At 42.3% G+C, this 22,827-nt stretch overlaps 1 protein-coding gene across 1 annotated transcript in view; it reads left to right on the plus strand.

Moving 5' to 3' along the window:
• The first annotated feature begins 1,422 nt into the window (after window positions 1–1,422).
• slc25a13 (solute carrier family 25 member 13) overlaps window positions 1,423–22,827 on the plus strand; it is a 54,350-nt gene continuing 32,945 nt past the window's right edge. The window contains 8 exon segments of the mRNA XM_080863384.1: window positions 1,423–1,488; window positions 3,010–3,063; window positions 3,228–3,370; window positions 9,542–9,657; window positions 13,463–13,602; window positions 19,731–19,788; window positions 19,791–19,864; window positions 21,867–22,005. Of these exon segments, the coding sequence (XP_080719510.1) occupies window positions 1,477–1,488; window positions 3,010–3,063; window positions 3,228–3,370; window positions 9,542–9,657; window positions 13,463–13,602; window positions 19,731–19,788; window positions 19,791–19,864; window positions 21,867–22,005 (736 nt within the window). The 5' untranslated portion in view covers window positions 1,423–1,476.

The raw sequence follows: 22,827 nt of genomic DNA on the forward strand, positions 1-22,827 counted from the left end.
TCAGGACACGTGAGTCCTCGGGGACGTGGGCAGGAGACCCCTCAAGCCGTGGAAGTTCAAAGGTTGCAAGGTTTATTTTTAACCCGCTTGCTTTTTTGGTGGTTGGCACAATCATTGTTGGTTTCCTTTCTACAAGGCTTGACAAGCAAAGTAATTTCGCCCAGTGGGATTTTTTTTTAAAGGAATTACCTTGTTAAAAAAATCACGAGTTTCATGTCTAAGCTGCTACACACTAGTTTGCACATCTCATACAAACTTTGCAGTTCATGAATAATACAAATGAAAATGCTACTACATGCTTTTTTTTACTAAATGCCACAAGCAAGCGAGTTGTTTGCAGCAGACTGACAGTGATGGGAAATAAGTCACTGGATCAAATCATTAATCTTGTCAAATATTGTCATATGACAGGAGAAAATACAGGTGTGGAGATTGCATCGGCTGATAAAACATTACTTACAGCCATTTTTCCAATAAGCGATGGACCCGGTGCTGTCAATATTTGGAGGGGATGCAAGGTATGCCCTGGTGAAGGCCATTTTGCGAGGAGCAGAGAGCCTGCTGGGAAAAATACAGTGGTTCATGCTGGGTCTCCGGGAAGCTGAAAAGCCACCAGCAAAAAGCTATGAATTATTTTGAGCGCAAAATACATTTTCTTTGAAGACTGTCGGGCCATTAGGGCCCTTTTGCTCCCTTTTAAATTGTTTTTATGCTGTGAGTAATGTTAACCTTTGCTTTTGTAGTCATGAAATTCTCTCTGTACCTTTTCCCTCCTGGCACAAGACACAGATGGGCTAGAAAAGCTGGATATAAAGTATAGGAATAATTTGCTGCAAGGAAAGAAAAGGCTGGAGGAAGGAACTGAGGCTTTCACACTGATGTCTACAGGTCTCTGTTGCTCAGTACAATAGATAGTTGGCGCGTGTAAGAATAAGCCCACACGTACGTATGCATGTTTGTATATGAGCCAAAAGGTCAAAATAAGTGTGTTAAGTTTTATTGGATAAGGATTATAAAGGAATGGATGATTATTTTGAGTTGTAACTTTAAAATGAGCTTAGCGTGTGACACCTTAGTGTCTGGGACAGAGCCTAAACTGATTTTATAGTGAATGTCTTCTTTGCAAAGTGGCAAAACAAATATTTAGACTCCTTAGGTATCCATGCACATATTATCAGGGCCTTGTGCTCCATCCTATGCCTTATGCATCCTATGCATCCTAGGAGTGTGTAATAGATTAATACAAGACACAGTACCAACAAGAGAACTTTCTCTCTGTAAATGCATAAAATAAAAAATTAAACAAATACAATTTGAAAAAACAAAAAAACAACCCGACCTTCCATGGCCCGCACCACGTGCGCGGTTGATCCTCTTTCACCTTCCTTTGGCACTGCACCGGCGCGTAATCTCCATGGGAACGCCGTCACGCAGGAGGAAGTGAACAGGACTATCTGACAGTGAGCTCGCTTTAGCATGGCAACAAAGGTAAGCAGCTGCTGAGTTTTCCCCACGTCACCTCCCCGTGTTGCTGGCAGGAGCTGTCGCCTTGTCGGTGATGTGTGCCCGGTGCAGGGGGTGTGCGGCCCGAAGCCCTCCGCCTGTCATGACGTTTGCCCGGAGGAGGGCTCGCTAACTGCCGGTTAGCCAGCTAATAGGATGTGCTAGAGTTTAACACTGACCACACGGTAATGACATTGAGACTTTACTGGTCCCGGTTAGCTAGTTGGTGAATATTTGGCTTGCAGCATTTTTTATTATAAGCTGAATGAAGTGGTGTTTCCACAGTGATGTAAAATGCAGCAATGATGCTATCGCTTCCTTCACTCCTTTTTTTCCTTTCCTTTTTCTAACTCCACCTTGTTCCTCCCTGGCCTCTTCTCCACCTTACTTAATAAAAAGTCGGTTGTAGTCACCGGTAACCTTGGATAGCATCATGCTACAAGTTGTGGCGTTTCTGTTATGAACGCCCCACCGGGTGCAGAAGTTCCCGCAGAGCGGAGGAAACTTCTAACATGTTTTTTGACACCATCATCATCACCTACAGCTGTGTGTAGCTCTTATCTGAGACGGGAGGTACTGACGTTTCTTCTAAAGGTTTCACAAACTTTTTCCAGAGGCTTTAACTAAATGTAGAAACCTATAGACAACATATATAATTCATTCCCTTTAGACAGGGGTGTCAAACATAAGGTCCAGAGGCCAGAATCAGCCCGGCAAAGACTCCAATCTGGCCCACTAGACAGCTTTGGCAAATCAGAAGAAAGGCACAGATTTTGGACTTTTATTTGTATTTTATTAAGTTTTGCTGCTTCTCTTACTTATGAAAACTTTACCTCTGGATAATCATACTACACCACCGTACATAAGTAATAGATATAGAATTAAATGACAGAAAATTGCCTGTTTTTTACTGTAGATTTATTTATTTATTTATTTTACAATCGTCTACACTAAAAAACAGTCTATTTTTTTATATCACTTTTCATTTTTCTGTAATTTTACAAATTCAGTTGTTACAATTTAAGTCACGCTGACACATTTCTTTCATTTCTCACAGCAGTATTTCTTTATCCCCTAGAAAAACTAAGAAATACTGTTGAAATGAAGTATTTTTCTTATATTAAGACTTCACACCTAAATGTGTAGTTAAACTTCTTTACACTGAGTGAAAGGGGAGTTTCACTGCTCCGGCCCACTTAAGATCAAAGTGGCCCACCATGTAAAATGAGTTTGACATCCTTGCCCTAAGAAATATTGTCTAAAACAATAAAAATAACATAAAAAGCTAATTAAGAAACCTTGACTGTACAATATGTGATCACAGGTATGTGATTAAAAGCATTCCAGTGTGTAAGAGGTGGTTGCAGACAGACAAAGCTTTGTTTACAAGCCAGTAGCCAAAAAGAAAAAAAACATTGTTCTACAATGTGGCTCACCAGGACCGGCTCAGATGATGATATAGGTTTGGTATGTCTATTCACAAAACATTCTCTCATCATTTTGCAGGCAGTTCTGCCTAGGAGGGCCGACCCCACTGAGTTGAAAGCCATTTTTGAAAAGGTGGGATTTGACTTATATGTTTTGTTCTCTTTTTTGAGTTTGCCTAGTTTCAAAGAAGGTTTTCTCCCATCTTTTGATTTGGGTTTCTTTTCTTTTTTTTAATGAATTTCTAAAGCTCAGCCTTGTGTCTTTATTTTTTATAAAAAAAATGTTCTGTTTTACAGTATGCCAGCGTCAAGAAGAATGAGAAATACTTCATGTCGGCGCAGGACTTTGTGAGCCGTTTCCTCCATGCTCACACGGACATTCTGCTGACCAATGAGGCCACAAATCTGCTGGCTGGAGTGGTGGACCAGAAGAAAGATGGGTCAGTGTACCATTTATCTTTTAGGCAATGAAAATTTCACATATGTAGGGTTTTGTAGACAATTCTAGGAGGGTAGATATTTTTGTGGATATTTTTATCTTGCTTAAGGGCTCTAAACCAGAGATTACATGATGGGCCACATACACTCTACTTTGATCTTAGAAGTCACCAGAAGTTTAACTACACATTTGACTGAGATGTTTCAATATAAGAAAAAAATGTAATTTCAATTTCATTAATAGGAGAGAGAAGCAGCAAAGCCTATTAAAATACAAATAAAAGTCCAAAATGTATGCCCTTCTTATTTGCCAAATCTATCTAGTGGGCCAGACTGGAGTCTTTGCCAGGTTGATTCTGGCTTCTGGACCTTATGTTTGACACCCTGGGTCAGCACACCTGAATCACATGATTAGTTCATTACCAGGCCTCTGGAGAACTTCAAGACATGTTGAGGAGGTAATTTATCCATTTAAATCAGCTGTGATGGATCAAGGACACATCTAAAACCTGCAGGGACACCGGCCCTCATGGACTGGGATTGGGGACCCCTGATCTAGACTCTTTTTGGGGTAGCTAGTTTTGATGATATCAAAAATAGGAAGTCTGTTTTCTCTTGAATATATTAGAACTAAATATCACTTTGCTCGTGGTGTTCAAAGCATGGAAGAACTACTTTTATTCTGCTTAACCACAACATGTCATCGATATCACTCTGTAGAATAACAGTGGATTAATACATCTGTGTTAAGTTTATGCCATAGGTACGTCATGACCACAAACTTTTCTAAAGCCCTACATGCACAATCTTAGAAATGTAGCTACACGTCATGCTAATGCAGGCCTCAGCGACTCTGATAGGCCTGTTTGGTACCATTGATTCCTCCTGTGCATTTCCAGCTCCTCTTACTGCCATGTTTTGAACTAGCTGGAAGAGAATGGATGAAACTGAAGTGAGAAACTCCTCACGAAATAGTGTGTTGGCAACTGCGTTGACCACTTGCATAGGCTGTGTTGTAGGTGTTGCATAGATTCAACACAGAAGCCTAAATCAGACATTGGCTAGATGCACGTTTCTTTTGGTTGGTGGATCAAGACTGGAGAAAGAAAAAGCCTTATTAATATTAAGCCACCTGCTAGGAGGTAAGCTCATGATAGACTCTTATTAAAGCTATTAGTACATGGATTATGTATCCCTTTGATCTTGTGTGACTAGCCTCCTAGTGTTACTTTGCATTTTATAAACAAACCTATGACTTAATCCTTTGGTGTAAGAAATGCACAGGGGGACGTTCATACATGAATTATATAGCAATGAGACATCAAAACCACCAAGGCCCCTGTCAGGTGTTGGCTTTTTTGTAGATACACCCCTAATTTCACACTTACGCCTCCCCCCTCCCATCCCCATCACCCCTGTTTTTTACATTAATATGTATGTATTTAATGATACATAATGATGGGTAATAAAATGTTAGGGTAAGTCAAAAAAGATTTAAAAAAAAGGCCCACATTGCCATGGTAACCACCTGGGCTTCTACAAAGAGCAAAGTGCACATGGCTGTGTAGTTTCATGTTATTACATCTGCTTTAAGGTGTGTGTGTGTATGTGTGTGTGTGTGTCTGCACTTACAGAGGACAGTGAGATGTGAGTAGTGGGGGTTTTTGGAATTGGAAAAAGAGAGAGCAACGTGCATGCTCTCTCTCACACACATGCACGCACGCACGCACGCACGCACACACATACACAGAGAGAGAGAAAAAAAATCACACATGCACTGTAATTGCCCATGCTATTCAGGAGCACTCAGTTGCATTGTGCGGCTTTGGAGCAGGATAAATGGTGGCCGTGGCATCAGGGTAAATCTATTAGGAACCCATGGCCCAGGCTTTGTATCTAAACCTCATTTTGGTTTTGTGGAAGAGAATGGAAATGATATGGGGGCAAAACAGGAAAAAGAGTCATTTTTAAAAGAAAAAAAATCTTTTTTTTCCTTCCAAATATTGTTTAGACTTAGTTTAGATGTGATTCACTTTCTTTTCGTATAGTCGCTGTACAGGCCTGTGCATTGTGATGTGTTATTTTCTTCCTGAACTTTAACAGACAAACGAGTTGATGAGGCAAAAGAGACCAGATGATTATTCTGCAGACCTCACAAACACAGAAGAAACACAATAAGTAGAGATGCGACAGCCTCAGGGCCGTCGCCTGTAGCATGAAAACAGAATTGCGTAGTTTTTTTGTTTTCTCTTTTTAAGCACTCAGCCGTGCAAAGCTCCAGAAAAGAACAAGGAGCAAGACAAAACAAGCCACTTTAGCGGCTGGATTTTCATCCAGCATGCCCGATCTCATGCAAATACACTCGCGAACAATACGTTTCGGTCGGTATATGAGGTGCAGCGTATTTGCAGCTAGTGCGCCTGCTGCTGTTTTTGCCAGGTAGGACTCCATTTCAGCAAGATGAGTGTGGGGACAATAGATTTAGCAGGGGGTCGGATGGGAGGTGGCACGCTCGCTTACTTTTGTGTTGTGCGAGAGAAATTTTTCTTACACAATGTGTGTGTGAGTGTGTATCTGAGTGGCTCAATGTTTGTGGAATGGGGGGGGAGCAATGTAAACAGTGAAAATACATTTGTCTGTCTCCCTCTCTGTGACTGTGTAAATCAGGGGATATAGTGACAGTCCTAACAATCTGTTATGTGGAAATCACTTTTCTCCCTCTTATTCTCGCCGTCCCCGTGAGACAGAGAGACAGATAGATAGATAGATCAAGAGAGAGCGAAACAGAAACAGGGCTTTGAGGGTGGAGATGCCTCAATTTCCAGGGACCTGACATACAGGCCTAGAAGACGGTTTAAAGATTTTTCTCTTTCAGTCAACTTATTTATGTCCTCTCTTTTTCTTGTTTGACTTTTCGCACATTCCTCCTTTCTGATCATCACTCTCTCTTTGCACTCACATACTACAATGCACTCTGAGCTCCCTCTATTTCATTCGCCTCTTTCCGACTCCCTACCTTTCTATCCGTTCCTTCTTCCCCCTGATATTTTGATAGAAGCATCTGTTCAAGTGTGAAAAAAAAAACACTTCCACCCATAGACTCTTGGAGGTTTGGAAAAAAAAAAAGAAAAAACTTTGTTAAGGGAGCGTGCTGGGAAAATAGCAGTCTTCCAGAGGCTGCGAGCATTCTGGACTTGGACTGGTGGGTGTCCACTCCTAGAAGCCGAACACATACCGCTCACCTGCGTGTGTGTGTGTATGTGGGGTTTTTGGGGTGTGTCTGTGTGCAAGTGTTCTCTAGGTGGGTGGAAGGCTGTCAGTAACAGTGCCAAGATGCCACGGACAGGGGATTATTGAAGCCCCTCTAGGCCCCTCTCCCCCACTACTATCAACGAAGGAGAGCTGTCTTTCTATCAGCCGGGCCACAGCAACACCATGCATTTATGTTACTTGTAAACAGTATTTCCAAGCCTGGGTTTTTTTGTATATTTTTTGTGTATTTAAATGCCTGCTGAGAGAAGACAGAAGTAAAAGCTGGGTGATGAAGATGAGATAAACATATATATGTGGAATATAGTTGTAATGTCAGACAGGCATATCGGAGACAGTTTAAACTGCATTGAATTGGCATCATGACAAAAGTGTCATTCAGCTGTCATCCATAGAAACACATGCAAGCCTTTGTCATGTAATACATCCCATAAATATTGCTGTTTAAAGGATTTAACAAATCCCATGGAGTAAAGTAAGCAAATGAGGAGTATCACATTAGCCCCGTCTTCCGCGGTTCATCCCAGCCTGCAAACATGGATGGGGCAGCCCTGGACACATGCCATAGCAGTTGATGGTTGGTAGATGCTGTTGGTTGATTTGATTATTGAGCGGTCTCGTCAGGGTTTGAGTCTGCATAGCAAAAAATGATGCAACCCTCCCCCCCCCCCTTTTTTTCCCCTCATGGTAATCATTTTGCAGCCGTCATGGCGCTTGCTAATCAACCATCATAAGCTTCATCCCTGGCTGCAGAGTTGTGTGTAAATGCTTATGAGCACGTGGAATGTTTTTCAGTGCGCTTTACGGAGATGCCCCCTGGATCTTGTCTGGACCCCTCCCCACCCCCGTGGTCCAATCCCTTTCTTGATCAACGGCCCTCTCGGTTACACTAATATCCTGATTATCCATGTCTGGGAAAACACAGACGGAATGACCAGCGTGAATGCAAATTGATGCGTGTGAAAAGAACTCCAAAAACACATAGCTGACATTTTCCCTTGTTTCCATCTCAAAACAGCGATTCTCTGTGAGTCTTTGAGGCTGTGCTTGCTTAAATTCCTTCTATTAACCTGCGAGTGTGCTGTGCACGTGTCGCACAGGATCGGCGAGGTGTTGGAGAGTTTGTGAGTATTCCAGCAGTGTGAGCGGCGAGGGTATTAGCCTTGTTTTTAACAGTAGATCCCCGGACTCTGCAGTGAGCTTTTGTGCCCCCTTCCACCTACTTACCATCAGCGGGGGCCTGCTCTTAAGAACTACCTGCTTAGTTAATAAAACAATTAGCCTTGCCTTTGAAACAATGACAGCTGATTTCAGTTGCCGCTGAGGAGAAACCGTACGCTCACTTTTATCCCCTCTCCACACTTCCCTTTGTTCTTGAGCGGCTCCCTTTCCAGCACACACACAATGCCTTTCTCGAAATGTATCGATGCTATCTTTCGAAATGTATTTCTGGGTTTTTATTGAAAGCAGGTATTAATCTGTGTCTTTTGTCGCTGCCGCTTTGCCTCGTTGGGTTTTTCACAAATGTTGGAAGGGAGAAAAAGTAGTTTTGAAGACTGCATTCAAAAGACTATAAAGCTTTTATCCAAGCGCTGCTTTATGAAAGATCTCTGGGATTCATGTTTAAGAATAAGTTCCTAAAGCACTACTTTCTGTCGACGCCTCCTCCTCCAGTCTTCTATACTGCAGTCTTTTTCTGGTTATAAACCTATACTTTGTGTATATATAAATGCACACAAGCCTGAAACCTAAACTCTAAAGGCCAAACAAACACCTCTAAATTTCATCAGTAACATAATTAATTACAACAACAAGGAAAATGCAATCACTGCCCCCCCTCCTTCCTTGCCACACTCCCCCTCGGAAATTGAAATGGGTTTAATAGATGGATGCTCGGGGACTGCTCATTAACGCTGACCCTTCCTGTAATTATCAGATCCATTTGTGAAATTCATAATGGACTTAGGGCAACTATGAACCACGGCCTATATAAAGGCTAGACTGCGTGGTCCAGTTCTCCACAGTGGGACTTTCCTGAGGGGGCTCTCAGTGGGCTCACACATAGGCAGTGTTTTTGTGTTTATTTTTTTGCTTGCTGATGGTACATGTGGACGTGTGTACCTCTATTGAGGCTTCTAGGAAAACAGTGACAAAGAGATGAAGTGCTGTAATAGGAAAACTAGACTTTCAGCTCGTCTCATAGTGTTGTGGCAAACAAAGTTCACCCTTCATTTTCTCGTTTTTCGCCATGGCTCCTGTTGGCTTTCACATAATGGCTTCATCTTATATTAAATTTATGTTGATGTCCTTAACTGGCTCCCAAGCCCCTGCACACCTGTCTGCTTGTTTAAAATGGCACACTCTGCATGTGAAACGTCCTATTTCAAGCCTTTTTTGTGTGGTGTAAAGTTGGCCCTCTCAGTGTTAGCTGCCAGCGCAGACTGGGAACACACACTGAGCTTTTAAAAATGTTTTATTTTCTTGCTGTCACACTCGATGATTTTATTACATTACATATGGAATAACAGACTAAAAGGATAAAAGGCTGCTTGAATTACGTGTTGCGCAGATTGATAGCTTGTCCAAGTGTGCTGGTTTGCCACTGTGTGGCAGTAATTATGACGGTGTCTACAGTTTAATGCTGTGTAAAAATCACTTGTTTTTTTAAATTATTTTATTTAATATTTCATTTCATTAGTGTAATTTACGCTTAAGTCTTTATTATGTATTACATGGCTAATTGAATATCAAAGACTCAATGATCACATGCGTAGCCGATGAAGTATTTATACAGGGAACCTGAAACACAACGTACCACAGTAATGAATCAGCTCAAATGGCAGCATTTAACCGTCTGTTACAGACCTACTTATCCTCTTTCCCTCTGTCCTTCTCTCTCCTAGCTTGATCTCCTTTCAGGAGTTTGTAGCATTTGAATCGGTGCTGTGTGCCCCAGACTCACTTTTCATGGTTGCCTTCCTGCTGTTTGATAAAACGGGCATTGGGATTACCACTTTTGGTAAGTAACTCTGCATCTGATTTACAAGTTAACCTTTAGCTGTAGTTAAGTTTGCACAGATGCATCTACTGTGCAAATCTGATGTAAATGCCAGACAATCAATTTCCGTACCACAGTTTTTTTTATTAAACATATTTTATTTTTACTAAACATAATTCTGATCCTGATTCTGATGCATGTAGTAGATATTGTGATAAACTTTAAAAGTGTATACTGATTCACTGCTCAAAGTAAAAAGCTCAGAAAGTTATGATCACTTCTGGTACAGACGCGTATTTTGTGCTCATTTTAAACTGTTCCTGTTATGGTATTGATATTCTTATCACACGTACCGCAGTTTCAATCATGAGAAAAGCATCGTTGTCTTTGTTATATATTGTCAGGTAAGTCATTTGCTCGACACATGTGTTCTTAGTTCAAGTAAAACAAAATCTGGAGAGACAAAAAAAGATACACTGGGAAAACCTTTTCTACTCTTTCTAATGTTGCAGTTTCCTCAGGTTGTGCGTTCGTATCATGTTGAGGATGATACCAGCTCACAAAACTAATCAGGACTTAATAGAAGTGCCGGTTTATTGAATCGTAGCAATAATGTTATTATGTAAAGTGAGACAAAGTTCAGGTCTGAACACTGAACCTCATTCGCTGACATTTACCAAAGACTTATTCAGGCAGCGCGCTCCTCTTAAATGTGCCCTGAAGAAGTTTTCGTGCAGTCCTCCTTTGTTTATGTGGAGGTGCGGGGAGTGGAGGGTTGGGTGGGGGGGGGAGTCTGACCTCAACTTGTCTGTTCTGTTAGAGCTGCATCCACAAACAAAAATACTGTACGTGGTCTGGTAGCTTATCTGCAGAAATGAGGTTAGGGTCGGCGTTGGAGAGGTTTGGCGGAAACTACGGGATGCAGATGAAGATGGAGGAAGGGGTGGGTGGCTCTGTGTGTGTGTGTGTGTGTGTGTGTGTGTGTGTGTGCGTGTGTGCGTGTGTGTGTGCATGATTGGCACCATTACTGTGATGCCTGGAAGCTCGTAGGTGAAAAGGGAAGACATTTGTACTCGTTGCTCATTTCACATTTGCCTAATTGATTTAAACAAGTCTAATGCCAGCCTTCTGTAGGTGTGCGAGGTGTTGGCACATTAGGCTTGATTTGAAATGCAGTGCACACATCCCGCTCGCAAACAGGGGAAGAGTAAGTGAATTTCATTTTAATTGTTGCTGTCGACAGGGTGCAAGATCATTGCGGGTGATTATATATGCACATATGTAAATTTTCATATTTAAAAGGATCAATTAGAGTGACGTTGTCTTGGTGGCAATTAAAAGGTCTGCTGTTTTTCTGCGTCTCCCAAAGGTTAATGAATATCCCAAAACTTGCGAGTTATGAGACTTGCGTACGAGTGGAAAATTGTACGAAAAACATAGCACACATCGTGCAACGCATAAACACTGGCTGCAGCGTCTGCCACTTGCATCGGGCGACCGTGTTCACCAAGAAAAGCAAATAACTGGTGGCTGAGATTATAGGCTTGTCAAAGTTGCTTTATTGTGACACATTGCAGATTTTTTTTTTTTTTTTTTTACTCCTGCTCTCTTTTTCACTATTCATGCCACTCATTTGATTAAACAGCCTCACCAAGCCAGGCACAGAAATAAGAACTCCTTTCTTTTATTACCTATTAAAAGCATTCATACATGCAGCTCGTGCCGCATTAAAGCCCTGTTTGTTTTCCCCGTGTAATAAATGTCTGTAGTCCGATTTCTGTTTTTTTTTTCCAAATTTCATTTAGTTTTTCTGTCAGGCCATTTTTATTTTTTTTATTATTATTCGATAATAACCCGAGCAGTTTTGTGTTAAGTACAAGGGCGGCGCATTGCTCAGAATTTGTAGCACGTAAAAAATATAAATGCATAATTTGCTGGAAAGTTGACTTCATAAAAACTGCAACGTAACATAGCGTATAAATGCAGTTGTAGCTCTGCCAGAAAGACAAAAAAACAGAAGAAGAAGAAGAAGAAAGGTGGGGAGGGAAAAAAAGACTTAAAGAGGTCTGAGTGTTGACAGGTCTATAAAAGCTGATAATATAAACGTCACACTCGGGAGCGGCCTGTCCTTTAAAGAATTAAAGGCTGTATATTTATTGCCTCATTAAAGTGTAAAGAAACACACACATACACACACACACACACAAGCTGTCTTCCTTCAGAAGGTAATGCTGGGCTGAAGTAAATATTACCTTTCTTTTCTCTCCCTCTCTCTCACTCACTCACTCTCTATTTCCCTCCCTTTCTGTAAAAAAAAAAGAAAAAAGGAAAAAAAATAGTTTCTTTCCTCCTTTTTCCTTTCTCCACTCCTTCAGCGCAGCCTGTTTGGTAATAAGAAACAGGTCGCTCTATTGGTTTGTTTTTGTTTCTTTAGTAAGGCTGTAATTTAGGACTCATGTTCAGTGTCTCTCCACTCCACTGGCTGCAGAGGCTTAGAGGGTTCAGGCAGAGGAACATAAGTGAGAAGAAAAGCCTTTCCTTCTCAATACAGAGCCTACACAGCTCGAACAAGTTCTGCCATGTGTCATTCACCACTGATTTACGGGAACTTAAGTCTCAATCAGAGCAGAATTGTATTCGCGAGATTGACGTTGACATTTTGTCAGCAACAATTGCACATTTTTTATTTTATTTCTTTATTTATTTTGGAGGGGGGGGAAATGAAATAATTACTAATGTTAACCAGAAGTCAGGAAACACATGCTATTTGTTAAGGCTTGACTCACACGACTTTGCAGCATTCAGATTTGAGGTCTTAATTAGAGCAAACTAAAAACCTGAACAGGAAGAAACCGTGGATGGATTTTTATTTAATGGAGGCCTCATACGACGCACGGCCATTAGCCTTAAAAGTGCGGTGCGATCTGTAATTGTTAAAGGTTCGAGGAAAAGCTGGCATGCTTTTGCTTTGCCTCGCTGGTTGCTGCATTTTGTTTAAATAGTCTCTGTTTTACAAGAAGTCAATAGGGCAGCAGAGCAAGGTTCATTTACCAAGTTTCTTTAAAAGTCGAAGGCACTTGTGCTTAAGTGCTTCCATGTTATCAAAGTTATTCTAGAGCGAGTCTCGCCTCTTGGCAGCCATACTGAAACTTGTATGGGCAGTTATTTTGTAGAAGAACTACTTTATTGTCATCTGGAACATGCAATAGTTAGCGCACATTAGGTTGAAATTTCTCTGTATTTACTTGACTTTTCTTTCAGTGGACACCAGGACATAACTGCATGTTTACACTCAGCAGTCAGATGTGAAAACTTTGCACAAACGTGCAGTTTTTGCAAATTAAACTTCTACTACCATCTTTGCTGTTTCAGACGTCTCCTGTAGTTCTCAGTTTGGGATTCTTGGAGTGCCAATTTAGGATTCCACTAGTAAAATATGAGCTGTTAGAAAATGACACATATTCACAGATGAACCCACACATTATCAACTTCTCCCTTATTTCCCAAGAGGTCACCACAGTGGATAGATCCACATATTTGTTTTGGCACAGATCTTTGGGCTCGGGGCCGGCACAAGGGGTGAATTTGTTCACCACTACTCCGTGGAGTTGCTATAGTTACAGATGGACCTAATCAACAGAATATAGTTAGAAGTAACTTTGGCCTGAGCACTTGCAGAGGTTAATTAACAATATACTAATGATGACAAATAGCATTGTTATTGTAATATCAATGGTCTGCAGGATCAACTTATTGCATCTTGTTAATGGAGGAAATAAATAATATTACAAATAATGTTTTATCTCATTTATTGTCTCCTCTGTAGAGGATGTGAAGCAGGTTTTTGGCCAGACGACCATCCACCAGCACATCCCCTTCAACTGGGACTGTGAGTTTATACGGCTGCACTTTGGCACCAAGAGGAACAAGCAGCTCAGCTACGGAGAATTCACCCAGTTCCTCCTGGTAGGTTTCATGCCGAGTTCCTGCTCTCTTTTTTTTTTTTTTTGTGTCCCGTTTGGATCTTTAGCCATCAGAATTGTTGTCTTAAGGCCAAGAAAGATGCCAAGTGGATTTATTTTACCAAGTGGATCATCATGGCCTTGCCATATTGGTCCATTTGATTGACCTTTATTATAATTATGAATTTTTATTTTATTTTCAGTTGCTACAAACGCGACAGACATGACTGGGGGATAGGACAGGGAGAAAGAATGAAAGAAAGAGAGGGAGAGAAAGAAAACCAAAGGGGAGAAGAGACGGTGAGAAGGGGGGGAAGAAAGAAAAAAAAACAAAAAAACAAACAAACACCTGGATCACCTGTATGGAGAAAAAAAAACAGAAGAGAAAGCAAACAACAAAGAGCAACATAATAATAAAAAAAACAGCACCATCTAAATAAACTAGCTAGCAGTAGATAACAGTAGATACTAAATAATAAACGATATTGTGCAGCACGCAAGATAGACAGCGCACAATGTGCTTTGAGGCAGCAGCCAAGAAAGGTGTAGTCCGCGTCTGTGAACACCCGTGTGTACACCTGTGTGCACACCTGTGTGGATCAGCATGCTTGTATTCCAAAGGTTTCTCCATGTAACGATCTGCTAGGGAGTGTGGGGAGCCATAGCCCCGTCCACCAGGGTATGAAGCAGGTATAGAGGAGATCCAGGCCCCAGATATCCAGAGGCCCCAGAGTACAAGGACCCGAGGAGGACCACCAAAGGGGGGGGAACCGTGCCACCCTCCTGGGAAGAGCTGAGTAGAGCCCCAAAGGAGAGGTCACCCCGCAGCTACGGAGCAGAGGCCAGAGGGGGTTGCAGTGGCGTGCCCGCGGGCTCTGCCAGCAGCCAGCTGTGCCAGAGAGGGCCGAGCTTCAGGCCCAGAGGCCTGAGGGCACTCCACCCCCCGGAAGGAGCCCGACCGGGCCACAGGCGCCAGGCCCCGCCAATCGGCCACCAGGAGTGAGCCGGTACATACATGAGCGCCCAGCCCCAGACGACAAGGACCACCAACACACCAACGTCTGAGGGCATCAGCCACCGGCAGGGAGTGTGGTGAGGGGAGATAGGCCTTCGTACTTTAGAGGGCCTGAGATGTACCCAGAGAGGTTGAGTCTAAGACCCAACCTGACATATAGACACAGACGAACAGGCACACGCAGACACAGACGTGCATTCCCACCCCATATGCACAACCAAATACTCGGCACTCACCCAACGTGTAGACAGACACAAATAGACACTGCACAGACAGTCGCACTCCCCAAACATACTCTATATCCCAGGTCCAGGTCCCCCCGCCCTCAGAGGGGCAAGCCGCACCTAGACCCAGGAGATGTAACCCTTCTCTCTGGGGTAGAGGCAAGCGGACCACCTCCTTATCTGCAGTAGCAGGGAGGCCCCGCATCCCAGACCCCAGTCTGATGGCCAGCACCTCCTCCCAGCCCCCCAGCCCTGACGGCTAACAAAACCGGGGTGAGCTCCTGCTCTCTTTGTCTGCTTGGCTGATATGAAATCACATTCTTTATATTGTGTTTTCCCTTTTTTGTCTAGCTGTGTTGTTTTCATCAAAGAGTAGGCAATAAATCTTCACCAACTGATTTATGCACATGTACACTTTGTCTTATACTCCTGTCATCATGTAACTGTATTTTTTTGTCAGTCCTTGGACACACTAACACACAGTCACATGTTTTAAGGGTTTTTTGGGGTTTTTTACTGGTTCTATCCCTCTCCAGCACAGTCCTCCACATTGTCCAGATTAGTCGTTAATGAAACACTGAGGTTATGCTTTTGGGACATTTTCTGCATTTGTTTTCCATTAGCTGACATGCACGTAGCATTACTCCATTCCGCCTATTCTGAAGCAGGTAAAGACACATTTCGGCCTCCATAAATAGTGTAGTACAGTTGGAATATTTCTAGTGTATTTGTGGCGTGTGAGCCATTTTCCAATATGATGTCTAGACTTAAATCAAGCCTAAGCAGGGGAGAGGTGGTGGAGCTGGTGGGAGAGAGGGAGGGCCTGAGCTGTGCCAAGTTTGCATCCACACTCACCATGTATCTGAATGAGCTTTTTATATTACACTTAACTTGGACCAGATGGCTTAAACACAGCGGGCAGCAGCAGATGGATATTGGGACATTGTTATAAGCGCATAGCAGTGTCTCTGCATAACTACAGTTCCACGTACGGAATCTGTCCTTGTCTCACACTGGCTCTACTGTACTGTATGTGTAAGCATCAGCACGCATGCCTCGTGTTTACTTCAGTGTTTGCGTATTTGCGTATGCTTGTTTTTGCCTGTGTGCGCGCAGGAGTGCAGCTGTGTGGCGTTGCGGCCAGTAGATGCTGTACTTTGCATTGACAGCATGCCCAGTTCTCTCCCAGTCACTCAGTCAGTGGTTTCCAGCTCCTCACAGCAGCAGGCTCGCAGCCAGCCGCACTCATTGCTCAACTATGAAATGCACGTTTCCTGCTCATGCTGTCTGCGTTTGATCATTTTTCATAGCTTTTGATAAATGCCTTAATAAACGACAGAAGAAAGTGAAGTTTGTGTTACAGCTTTTCTGCTGGTCTGCTGATACTTGTAAAAATCCACAGTACATATTTGTCATGTTGGTTTTTAATCATGTTTTTCTTTTTTATTATAACTGTGACTTAAGTATTAAGCCTCCAGCAATATTTGCTCACTGCATTATTTGTATGTTGTCAGCTACAGTTATAAATAACAGGATTTCTTGACCCAAAATTCAAATCTGTGCAATTGCATCATACTTTAAGTTTGCTGTTATGCTGTTATGTTACAACACGCTTATTAATAGAGAGACAGTTAAATTTAATCCCAAAGTACACTGTGCAACCATAAAAGTTCTCAAAGTTGGGAACACCAACCCACACATGATGTTGTGTATTTCTCTAATTCCCTAACATCCATTCCCACCCACCCTTGTCTCCCCCCCCCCCCAAAAAAAAATGTTCTCATCCTTTATTCCCTCCACCTCTTCCTGCCATACATGCATGTGTTTATTGTGTCTTTCTGCCATTGTAACCACGCCACTGCCAGATGCTCACAAGATGGGATTATCGGGGAAAACGTTTGCGCCGCATATTTCTCACAAGGGCTCTCTCTGGCCAATTACTGTCTTGATGGAAGCCAGAGATTCTCACCAATTACATGCATTTTTCCCGTCTCACACATGGACGCCGGCCAAGGCTCGGCTCGCACTGTCAGCGTGCTGTTGTCCCTGGCAGCGGTATTGCCGATGTCCAGAGAAGTGGCACATAGTAGCTCATATTATAAATTCTGGCAAGTAAAGGGCTTGAATTACGTGAAGGGGACACCACATGTCCCACTTCTTTCCTAAGCACTCAAAAAGTGAATTGTTGGCATTACTCAGATTTTTAAAAGCCCCAATTATATGTTTGACTCGACCACGAATCAGTGGGCAGCCCTTAACATCACTGGCACATGTTTAAATGGACCGTTGTGCTTCTTCCTCCGATAACTTTGATAACTTTACAGTTTTTGGTGCCGTTTAGAAGCTTGCTTGGGGAATGAGAGAGGAGCAATCCCACTCTGCTCATTTCTATTGTTTAACTTTTGAAAAAGGAATCCCAGCCATTAAAAACAAACAGAGGTGGGTTGTCATATGTTTTTATTCTTGTCCAAGGGCAATTAAAGCTACTAGGAATGCCTTGACAGTCTCTCCCTGGGTGTCTTAAGCCCCTAGCTTTATGTCTCCTGCCTCCCTCGCTCCCCTCCCAAATAAAAACCACGTCCCAGAAACACTCGCACAGTTACAAGTTAAGATTTTAGGAGGCCGAGACTATAAACTTCTCCATTGCCTGCACCGCAGTTGTTTGTTGCTCTGTGTGGTTGGCGTGTAGCTTTTCAGACTCGGGACTGAAGAGAAATGGGATCTAATTTTTGTCTTCTTCTTCTTTCATGTACAGATGGACACAAATGCACAGATCAGTGTTTCCTGCGATGTTAAGAGACACACAGTCATGCTTGCAAAACGAAACGCTTCTCCCGTTTGTTTTTTTTGTTTTGTTTTTGTTTTGATTGTAGATATTCAGCTCCCCTCCCCCTCCCCAAATCTTTTTCTCTTCCCAGTTTATGTCTTACCAAAGTGTTTTGACCTACTCACAACCGACCAAAGAAGTGAGTCACGACACTCAGGATGCTGACACTAAAATATCTCACCTTATTTACTTTGGAAGTGTTTACATGCGTCAATCTCTCTTCATTTCCTTGCTTTCCACTCACTTATGCACTCTCCAGAGCCCCTGCTGTGCTCATAGGTGATACTGACACATGCCTGCTACATTTACTGCTTTTTTTCTTCTTCTTCCTCCTCTTCTTCTTCTTCTTCTTCTTCTTCTTCTTCTTCTTTTTTTTTTTTTTTTTTTTTTTTTGCAAATGTAGCTCTTTTGTTGCAATGTCTATTCTTACTCCCCTCCGGTCTCCACTCAGCTTTGTGTAAATGTCACTCTTCCCCAGTCGTTTCTCTCGGGCGCCTCGATTTTAGAGTTCGATCGGTTATGCTGTCAGCGAAATATCACTCAAAAATTCAACACAACAATAAGTCATAGTCTCATAGGTTTTTGTGTTGTGGTTATACCTTTTTTAAAGAGTTCTCTTAACAACAATAACATCTGAATCAATCAGCTGAATAACGTGCATGTTCAAGATTTAATCAGCCCCCATATGTTTTGTCCAACGTGACTTTAAAAAAATGATATTCATTTATTTAAATCTTAATTTTTACTTTCTTCCTGTACAAATATTGTTAGCCAGTCCTAATACTTTAAGAAATGTAATTCAAAAATCTTTCTTAATTAATTTTATAATATTCAAGTAAATATCAAGAAAATTAATTTGACACTTCAGTTTGATTGTTTCTTTACATATATGTAGCTCTGGAGCTGAAACATGTATTTTTATTGTTGGTTACTCAGCTGTCTTATTTTTTTTCTTAGCAGTTATTATGCATAATATGAACAAAAAGCATGTGTTAGGATCTTGAACATGTTCATGTTCCATATTAGAAAACTGACCAGTTTTGGTGAGATGAGACGTAATTAACCCATACACAGTAAAGTGTTCAGCTTCGTTATTTAACAGTAAATCTATGATTTTTTTGTGTATCATTTTTAATATATTTGATAAGCAAAAATACCTTTTGTCTATGAGTAAATAAAACTCCAATTAAAACAAGCTAATAACTCATTTTAAGACACTGTTGATTTTTCTTTTGGCTCTGACTAAAACCTCTTTTTGAGCACCAAAATAACCCCGTGCATTCCCTATATATGCACTTTCCTGAGGTCTTGTAATGTGTCAGAAACCTCATGCACAAAAATACATCAGGCTCATTGTCTTTTTCTTTTTTTTTGCCTTCATATGTTTTTTGACCTGAAGGCCTTCATACACCGCAGGTGAGTCAGACGCTCACAAGCTAGCTTTATCTTGCTGTTTTTTTTGTTTTTTTATTGGCCTGAAATCCCCGTCTTTTGCTGATAGATAGAGGAAGCATTGATGTCAGCGGTTTGTTTACAGCCTCTCTCTGTAGACTTGTGGTTGCAGGTACTGATAATGGCTGCTAATTTTCAAAGGCCTTGTGGGATCTGTCCCCACCACAGCCTGCTGTTGTCCCTCTGGACCTATTGTGCGTTTGTGTGTGTGTGCATGAAGAGAGACAAAGTGAGCAGTTGGGCGATTAGCTGTCTTGCCCCAGTGTGTGTTTGTATGTTTCTCCCTCAAGTGGATTTAATGTGGATTTAGGGAGAGTGTGAAAAGCCCAAGCGACGCCTCACAGTAGGCAAGCCCCTGTGCTGGAGGAGAGGAGACGAGGCTAAAGCCTGGCTAAACACTGGCACTGAGAGTAGTGGTGGAGGGGGTGGGGGGCAGATGGCACTGTGGGGGCCCATGAAAGCAAATGGTGTGTCATTATTCATAAGTGTTTATGTGGATTTTTAATTTATAAAGGCAACTCAAAGAGGTGTCTGACCCACATATGTGCACAATAATATCAATTTAGTGTACGCACTTGCCTCCCCTCCTTCCTCCTCACCTCTCCATTCTGCAGGAGATGCAGCTGGAACACGCGCGACAGGCTTTCATCCAGCGTGACCAAGCCCACAGCGGCTGGACTTCAGGGACATCATGGTTACCATTCGGCCGCACATGCTCACACCCTTCGTAGAGGAATGCCTCGTGGCGGTGGGTTTTTCTTTTTTTCCCTTTTTTTTGGCTCTGTGGTTTTCTCATCTATTTGTTTTACTGTCGTCCACAAGAGCCACAAAGTCAGGTTGGTTAAAAATAGCAAGTCACTGGTGTCTCTTGGAAACTATCTTCAGTCATGATATGTTAAAACAATAAAAGGTTGGATGCATCAGGTGTTCCTTAGCACCACCAATTGGAAAAATTAGGCTTTTTTTTATCCACCACGATGCATTTTTTTCTCATTCGTAGATTATTCATGTATGCATATCTTTAAATAAGTCATTCTAAATGTCGTGATAAATTCCAAATGTGCAATGATGCACACTTTGGATGCAGAAGCATGCACGGTATTGTCAGCTCATATGCACTATATGATGATTTGGTTGCTGAAGTCAGCAAGCAAGCCAAAGCAGCCTGTCATTACTGTATTCTCCATAAAAGAGGTAAAGTCAAGATTCTTTTCTTCTATCTCACCACTTATTTCTTGTGCTTTTTTTCCTTCTCTCTTTTCTCACAGCCCCACAAACCGAACACTGTGGCTTTCTCTTTTCCTCTTCTGGCCATCTCTCATTCTTCTTCCCCTTTATCTTTTTTCCCCTGCTACCTCTCATCTGTCCCTTGCTCTCTTTCTCTCTTCCTCCCTCCTTTCCTTTTTTCTTTCCTCTCTCTCAGCCGCCCCTCTATCTCTCCCTTCCCCCTTCCCTCCCTTCCCCGTGTCTCTCTCTCTCCCTCCCAACATGTCATTAAGTCTAACCTCTCTGGCAGTGTCAAAGCCAAGCAGGAGAGCTGAATGGGGAAGATAGAGATAGATGGAGACTGGAGCTTTACAGTCCATCATCTCTGCCTGTGCGCGCGCGCGTGTGTTTGTGCGCCTGTGCGGGCTCTCTGTTTGTTTTGAACTCTGAGATGTTTGTCTTTTTTTTGCCTCTTGTCTTTTCTTTCTGCGTGTTAGTGTTTTCGTTGCGCGCGTGTGCGTCTTGTGTCTGCGTCCATGTCTTGCCCCATTTCATAAACACCTTGTAGACTCTGTCATTTTCTCTGCTGTGTTTACCTCACCGACCAGACATCTTGGTGTGCTGTTAGTAAACTCTCATGCACGCGCGCTCCCACACGTACACACACACACACACATACGCACACATGTATCACAAAACCTCATAAACACTGCAGACACATTAAAGGCAGTATCATAGCAGAGCATAGGCAGTGAGACGGCAACCTTTAATTCACTCACCAAACATGGTAATTGATTAGCGCCTCACTCTTTTTCACCAAAATACCATTCTCCTCTCTCCACTGTGGGAAGATCCATGTCTGTACACTCACAGATATGAACAGATGCAAAAGTGTCTCCCTTGTTAGAGCAGTTTCACCTAAGCCAGAGCTTCCCTCCCTTGTTGCGACCATGTTGAGCAGCAGGCGACCTCTCTGAATGCGTCTGTAAAGCAAACAGTGCCATCTAGTGAACGGAAGCTCAACATTTTCTCCTCACTTAACCCTTCAGGCCAGCACAGTCGCAGTGATCTTCTAACTCAACAGTACCCCACAGTAGTCGTACTTGAACGCATATATTTTTTTAAACATACAGCATTTAGAGCTGCTCCTCTAAGCCTCTGAGAGCCTCATTTAATAAAGATGGGATCGTGGTTCGCGTAAAAGAGGCTGTGGGCAGCCTGGAATGTCCTCTAGAGCCCGGCATCTATTTTTAATCTGTTACCTTTTTTTTTTTCTATTTTCTTTTCTTTTACCACTTCCTCCATCTCATAAAGAAAGTTAATTAAACTCCCTTAGAGTGCGCATCATGTGATGGAAAAAGTAGCGGGTGAAACAAGTTTGCTTCTCCCTGTGGAGAAATGCTAGAGAGGAACGCGGCTAATTAGCCACCATGTTTTACGCTGTGTGTATTTTCATAACAGTAACATCCAGATGCACGGCTGTGTTGAAGTTTATTTTTCTTATTTGGTTGCTTGTTAAAGTACCCCTCTTCTTTCTTGCCCAGGTTGCAGGGGGTAGCACGTCTCATCAGGTCAGCTTCTCCTACTTCAACGGCTTCAACTCGCTGCTCAACAATATGGAGCTGATTAGAAAGATCTACAGCACTCTGGCTGGCCACCGCCGAGATGTGGAAGTCACTAAAGGTACCCGGGGAGAACTTCCCACTCCCCTCCCTGTATATATAACACATACCTATTATAACTGAGATGGCAAAAAAAGCAGATTCACATTTATGTAATACAGACCACAGTCACAAAACAAATGTAAGTATGCACCACATGCACAGTAATGCGCTTTCCAGATAGGTATGTCTATGTGCGTTGTACAGGGCTTGGAGACTTGTTTTTGTTTGGGTTACTTCCTTCCCAGTGGCATTTAAATGGGCATGCTGGATTCAACCCAGCACACGTACTGCATGCCCACAGTCCCTGATGGTGCCTGTCTTGTCTATTACATATCCTGGCAGTGATCTGAGGAACACAGGAAAAACTTCATTTCATTTGAAAAACAAAGAATAAAAGTGGGTAAAATTCTGCTCCTTGCTTTTGAGTCTGTGTTGTTTAACCCTGTAGATCCAGTGTCATTTATATGCTTAATACTAACTCCACAGTCTACATTACTGTAAAGCAAATATGCAAAGCTACAGCATAATGAAAAAAGACGCTTTTCTTTATTGAAAAAAAAACATACTGTTGTATTTCTCATAACTTATTTTATATGTATCTTTCTGTCTCCATTAGTTAGTTCCTTTAAATCTCTCTCCCTTGTTTGCCCCACTTGCTGTCTCTCATTCCTTTCTTCAGTACTTGGCAGGGCTAATGGCTTTCAATGGCTTTCTCCCTTTTGCCATCTTTTTCTTTTTGACTCCCTCTTGAGCTCTAGTTGTCTTTAAGAAACCATTCTGACCTCTCTCCACATGGCTCCAGGCCACTAACGGAGCCTTATGATGCTATCTGAAGCCTTAT

Source organism: Rhamphochromis sp. 'chilingali', assembly GCF_963969265.1.
Source record: "Rhamphochromis sp. 'chilingali' genome assembly, chromosome: 17".
NCBI classification, from domain to species: Eukaryota; Metazoa; Chordata; class Actinopteri; order Cichliformes; family Cichlidae; genus Rhamphochromis; species Rhamphochromis sp. 'chilingali'.